The 6,796-nt window shown below is 40.2% G+C and overlaps 1 protein-coding gene across 2 annotated transcripts in view; it reads left to right on the top strand.

Annotated features, from left to right (window-relative positions):
* Positions 1-2,417: 2,417 nt before the first annotated feature.
* The window catches only part of GTF3C6 (general transcription factor IIIC subunit 6), an 8,128-nt gene continuing 3,749 nt past the window's right edge, over positions 2,418-6,796 (top strand). For both annotated transcript variants that reach the window (XM_015815644.1, XM_015815643.1), the window contains exons 1-3: positions 2,418-2,530; positions 4,378-4,458; positions 5,544-5,607. In XM_015815644.1, coding sequence (XP_015671130.1) covers positions 2,444-2,530; positions 4,378-4,458; positions 5,544-5,607 — 232 coding nt within the window. In that variant the 5' untranslated portion in view covers positions 2,418-2,443. The remainder of the gene's footprint in view (positions 2,531-4,377; positions 4,459-5,543; positions 5,608-6,796) is intronic.

The following is a 6,796-nucleotide window of genomic DNA, read 5'->3' as shown; positions in this document are numbered from 1 at the left end:
TTTAGGCCTCCGCCGCCGTGTGCAAAAAAAAAAGGTTCAATCAATCAGTCAATTTCAACTTCTCGCGGGAAAAAAAATCTTGCAAAGTTGGAATTGATTGATTGAACTTTTTAGTCCCACCCAGTCTGCCGTTACCACCGCAGCCACGCCCAGCCAATGGGCCACACCCAGCCAATGGGCCACACCCAGCCAATGGGCCACACCCACCCGGCACTCGACGATGCATAAGTGGGTTTTGGGTTTCAGTTTGGGCACTCGGTCTCTAAAAGGTTCACCATCACTGATATATGATAACCTGGATGCAAAACTTCAAAGATCCGATAAAACAACAGGAGGTATTGTGGAACAAATAAGTGTTTACCAGTGCTTTTTTGTGTAAAAAAAAAAAAAGTGCCTGAACTCACACACATCATACAACCCGCCTTGCCTACCCTACAAGGTTCCATCCAAAAAAGATGCCGGAACTCCGTTCTGAGCCTTCTATGACAAAAAAAGCCCTGGTGTTTACAAACTGCTTTCAGCGAGAACTGATATAAAATGTTTTACAGATGACATTCAACCCTGTCAATAATTGCTAAAATAGACAACTGATATAATAAATGCTGGAACTATCATGTGACAAGGAACACCCAAAAGTATTGAAAATTGAAAAAGTGTACACGGCACAGTTCAGAGAATCTTAAGGAACAAATTGGAAATGAAATCATTTTTTTCCTGAGTAGGTATAAGTTCAGAACATAAACATTTTTATTTCTTTTTCAAGTCTGTTTCCACCAATTTTTCATTACTGGCACATAATTTTTTACAGATGTTCCAATGAATCATTTTGGTGACGTGCAGCCTTCCATCCTTCCAAGTAAAATGAGGACCCAGATTGTTGAGGGAAATATGCTGATGGTAAACCATTTATTAGTGCTATAAAGCACTATGAAGCGGCATGTAAAACTAAGTGCTATTGCTATTCATAATCAGTTTGTGTGGTCTTGCACAAGCTTAGTATATGACATGCAGTTTCTTCTGCTTCTTTGCACAATCTGCAATTTGAATTATTAGGCGATTTTTTCCAATTCTGGCCTTGGCTGGATTGGTTCAAATAGTTTGGTTTTGCACAGCCAAAATCAACCTTCCAGTTTCTCTTTTTAATGTTCCAATTGTAAGCCATTGCTAGCTTTTATCTTTATCCACTTTCCCCTTGATCTTTTGAAAAAATTACCATGTAATGGTTTTCTTCCCTGCATTCTGTTCTTGTTTGTATTACATTATTCTGATGTTTTGTTTCCTGCACATTCAGTAAATTTCAGTTTTTAATTTGCATCAGTGCTTGTTCTTGGCTTTTACATGGAATCAGCAATGCATGCTTTTTTTTTCTTCAACAGTTTGACCTAAAGTAAACTTCTGCCTCCATTTCTCCAGGGCAGGTATAATCCATATCATAGTGGAGGTGTAATACATGGTTAATAGTCATTAGCTATTTCTGTCCGAATTGTCCAGCTAAGCTTATTTCCAGTTAATAATTCCAGCAATGAATTGTATCACGAGTATGGTCCAGGCTTTGATGGTGTTTCTACCATTTGATCTTATTTTATTTTAAAAAATATTAAAATTTAAAAAATTATGAAGTCAATCCCTACGTTGTAGAAACGTTGTCAGCTACACAACTGCAGTAGGATTTCTCATCCCTAGTGATGCTAATGGGCAGAGCTGTTCCCCACCCTAATACCTTCACAGTAAATTTCTTACAACAAATAACAGATAAAGCAGATGAAACTGATTTAATAAAGAGGTTTTGCAGAAATAAAATCATAGGATGTGGGAACAACAAAGTATAAACCACAGGACAAAGTTAGAGGGAAGTATTTCTTTTTTCAAACACTCAATCACCCTTCTCTAAAAATTAAAAACTGGGAGACTGCTTCTGATTGATGAATTAAGTGCCACAAAATTATCGTCGACTCTTAATGTCTAAATTGATGCTCTCCATCACCTGTCCTTAGCCTGTCCAATCTGTATTCATTACAACTGTAACTTGAGTCCATCCACCTTGCTGCTTGGTCGTTTTCTTCTTCCAGCCACCTTTCCCAACAAACATCCGTCTTCTCCAGAGAGCTGACTCTTACATGATACTAGGATAATTTAAGCCTAATTCATTTGTATTTCGAGAGAAAATTCTGGGCTAAGAGACGCTTCTACCGAATCGTAAAGGAGGAAAAAGCAATGTTTGCAGGCGAACTAGAGTGCTTCGGACTACTTATTCTGCGCACCAGGCGCTTATCCCCGGTGAACGGATCCACTGTTTCCTCAATCCGACTAAGTCGTGAAGAAGCCGTGGTAAATAAAACAAGGGCGCTAAGCTCGAAGTTCGCGCCAACCCACAACACAAAACTCCCCCTCCGCCCGCCTGGCGGCGCTTCTGCCTCGGAAGACGTGAGATGTTTCGGCTGAGATGGCGGCGGGAGCGTCACGTGAAACTGGCGGAGGCCCTGGTAGCATGGAAGCGGCGGGTGGGGCACAGGAAGCCGAAGAGGTCGAGGTGGGTTTAAGGGGGAGAGCCCAGCGGGATGCGATCGCGTGCATTGCAAGATGCCTCTGAGCGGCGTCCAAACGACCGTCGGGGAAGGGGACTTCCTCTCCTTCGGGATCGCCGAGTCTCGAAAGATGTCGCGGGGGATTTCGCTGCCTGCGGGTTGCCTTGCAGCCAACGTACCAATACAGGAGAATATTTGTAGCTCAGGTTTGAAATGAGGGGTCCTTGGTGCCCGCTGAGCTTGATTATTTTCTTGCAGACGTTTCGTTACCCAAACTAGGTAACAGCATCAGTGCTAGGATGTTACCTAGTTTGGGTAATATAAAGTCTGCAAAGAAGCACGAGAGCACCAAGGACCCTTCGCTTTTCAATGTGTTATGCTGCATTAATGCCACACAACACCTGCAGCAAATAAGAGCGCTCGCAAGTCCACTTATAGGCTGGCTGGCTGGCTGGCTTTTACGAAAGGAAGAATTGATGAAAGAAAGAAAGAAAGGATCTTCAGCCTATTCCTTCCTAAGGTGAATCCCCACCTCAGTGTAAGCCCCACTTCATCTGTAAGGAGGCGCCGAGGCTCATAAGGAGCACTGCTGCTTATCGTCCTTGTTTTGAGCCGTCTCGGGGCAGTTGAAATACTTCAGCTTTTCCCAATTTGCAGTCCTCCAGATGTTTTAGACGTTGGTTCCCATATAAGCCTTAACCAGCACTGCTGGCTGGGCCTTGAAAGCGTGACATCTGTCCGTGGTTGATTCATGAGCGCAGCTCTCTAGAAGTGGAATCCTTTTCTATAGCTTGGGAGGAATCTGGATCTCATGAGATCTAGCCCTTTTCCCTTTGAAAAAAAAGGGGGGCACCTTAGGATATAAATATTTAATTTGTATTTTATTTCATTTACTTGGTAACTTTAACATATTTACTACCCTTATTAGAAAGAAATAACTTTCATCACCAAATGTGGAGAATTGTCTTTCCAAATTGCACATATGTAATCTTTTTAAGGGTGCGATGTAGAATGACAGAACATAGTTCTGTTCTATATTCCAATTAATTTATGTAAGTTTGTCCTGTATGTGTTAACTGTTAAGAGTAGTGAAGCGATATAGAGGCAATATAAAAAATCAACTTTTTTGAGGGGGAGGGGAAATGTTAAGTTTGAAATACCATGGTTACTTATTCTTCTGCTAGATTTAATCCCCACTAAAGGCAGCTTATATGGTGGCATGCATAAAATCCTACATTATTGTTTTCTTACAACCACCCTGTGGAATAGATCTGGCAGAGAGAGAGAGTGACTACTTACACTGTGAACAAGAAGAAAACAAACCCTAGATCTCTCTCGTGCTAATTCCTATACCATATTAGCTCATTTGGTTCTTTAGTGACAAGGATAAACCAATATCAGAGGAAGATACAAATAACTTCCACAGTATTTTACATTTGGATGAAATGATAGAGAAAGCATTGGCTAGCTGCTTTTTCATAGTGTCATAGTCATACTTAAACATCCATATTGCAACGTAAGAAATGATGATTGGGGTATAGTGTGTCTTCTTCAACAAATGTCTATGACAGGGGTTCCCAACCAGGGGTGCTTGCACCCCCGGGGGTGTGAGACGATATTCCAGGGGGTACGAAAACTTGGGTTTTCAAAATTATAGTGTATATGCATAATTCGTTGCCATTATTTTGAAATTTGTAAGGGGTGCGAGAATATATCAGAAGCATTCTAGAGGTGCGGGGTATAGAAAAGGTCTCTGACAACAATGTATATTTGCAAATGGGTATATATGCCAGGCTAAAAGACTTGAGCTGTTAAATACACTATTTAAAATGTTTTGTAATTTTTTCCCTAGGAACAATTAGTTGTGGTAGAATTGTCCGGAATAATCGATTCAGACTTTCTGGAAAAATGTGATAATAAATGCAAGATTTTGGTGAGTGTTTTTAACATAGTACAGATTAATCTATCTTTTTATTAAAAAGTACAATTGTGATTGTATTCAAAATCTTTTGAAATGGCAGGAGTAGTTTAATTTGTTTCTGCTCAATAGAGGGCACAAATGTCATCTTTTACTCAGCCTTTTTTGCTTCTTACAACAAACATTCATTACAATAGACCACATTCTTCCATTCATTACAACAGACTACACAAATTCACATTCTTATTATAGATTTATCCACTGTTATATACAACTTATAGTTATTCATGCCATTTTCCTTATCAAACATAGCTATCTTAGATACATTGATTTCCAGATTCATATTCCTTACTACAAGTTATCTAATATGTGCTGCAAAACCTTTTGACTGTTAGCCAACGAATCAGAATCATTTGTATACAAAAGTATATATACAGTATGTTCATCAACCAACATACATCTAATATCACCAAGTATTCCTTATACATTTGCACAATCAAGGGGACATCATGTATCTTGGCCCTGCTCTTTGTTTTATGATTTACTAAGTATTCTCATGGATACTTTGCTTCCTTCATGTGCCATTGTTATTGCATTTAGCAACCAATCTGCTAAAGCATTCCATAATTGAAACCTGTTTATCATTGTTTTTCTATTTTAAAACATACAGCAATTTTTCTGCTATTTGTAGATTTCTTGGTGTCTTAGGGAAGAACAAAATGCGTTGCTCTGCTCACTTCCTGTTTGCCAAACTCAAATTTAGCTTATTCCATCTGAATTTGGCAGAATTCTCTTCAAGTTAAAACCAATTAGATGTGGTAAATTTTTATTAGTAATACCGGTACCAAAGACACAACCAACAGCCCATTTTATCCAAGCTTACTTATTCTAGAAAGCATATTCAGGGCACTGATGAATACTCATGATATCTGGGTATTCCTGCTCATTACAAATGGCAGTGATAAATGTCTGTCCATGCATAAACATTTTGTAATGACATGTCAATTTTATCAATTTTAGAAATATCACCCAGCTTAGACCATGCTTTGAATCCACTGATTTCCTTTCTCCTAAACGTGCTTCTGTCTTTATGTTTTTAGGGAATTGACACAGAGAGACCTATCTTGCAAATAGACAGATATATCTTTGCTGGAGAATATGAAGGTAAGAAAAGTAACGAATAGCCTATTGTCATGTGTCTGAGTAACGAAACACTTAAAAGGACTTTCAGGCATGTTTTCTCCTAAAAGCATTTATTAATGTTAAAGTACATCANCTTCCGGTTTCTTTCTCCCGGGCTATCCTTATGCTCCTCCCTCTTTCCTAGTTGCTGGTTTAACTATATATATACCAGACAGTTCTGCACATTGTCAAAGCAAGAATATACAGTATTTGCAGCGTTGACATCCGGCCCCCCTTGCAAAAAGGACAGATCCTGTAAAGCAAACCAAAGCATATGTTAAGGGTCATCTTTCAGTTTGTTGGGGTGTTTCACATGAAACCTTTTGACCAATCTATTAGCTTTTACTTCACTGGATTTCACCCAGGTGGCTTCGGACAACGGGTATCCCTTCCATTGTATTAGATACTGCAATTTCCCTCTAAAAATTCTAGAGTCCAGAATACACTTTACTTCATAGTGGGTCTGCCCCGCAACCACAAGGGGCCCAGGTGCCTTCTTCGGAGGAGGTCTTAACGTGGAGCCCCGATATGGCTTCAACAAGCTACAATGGAAAACTGGGTGAATTTTCCCTAAGAGTTTAGGGAGTTTTAGCTCTACGGTAACCGGGTTGATGATCCTTACTATGGGGAAAGGCCCCAAGAACTTTGGTCCCAATTTATTGCTGGGCAACTTGAGGCACAGATATTTAGTTGACAATGCTGTCTGGTTTTCAGCAGAGTTTTCGCTTATCAGGTCTCCATCCATTTTTGGCCTCGCTCCCAGCTGGGAAATCTGCCAGATTCCTCTCTCGCCCGGCTTGCCGGCCTTCGATTCCCCCCCCCCCCCCCGGGAAATCTGCTGCAGTCAAAAAGCTGGCTTCAGACACTTTTTTTTCCTGCATTTTCATATCTTCACCGAGTCTTTTCCAGAACCCTCAAAATTAGAGGGAGTGGGTGGGGCTCGGGACCCCAGATTGTTGTAAAAGGTGTTGAGTTCTAAGCATAATGTCATGTGTCTGAGTAACGAAACACTTAAAAGGACTTTCAGGCATGTTTTCTCCTAAAAGCATTTATTAATGTTAAAGTACATCAGCACGGCATGGTGGAATGCTTAGAACTGCTTCTCTTCCGTTACGCATAGCATTCCAGACATTTTCCACTCCCTTATTGTAGGGTCATGGTTCACATCTTC

The sequence above is a fragment of the Protobothrops mucrosquamatus genome, unplaced genomic scaffold, assembly GCF_001527695.2.
Source record: "Protobothrops mucrosquamatus isolate PMUCROS unplaced genomic scaffold, P.Mucros_1.0 scaffold357, whole genome shotgun sequence".
Taxonomy (NCBI): Eukaryota; Metazoa; Chordata; class Lepidosauria; order Squamata; family Viperidae; genus Protobothrops; species Protobothrops mucrosquamatus.
This window is presented reverse-complemented; position numbering and strand designations above follow the sequence as displayed.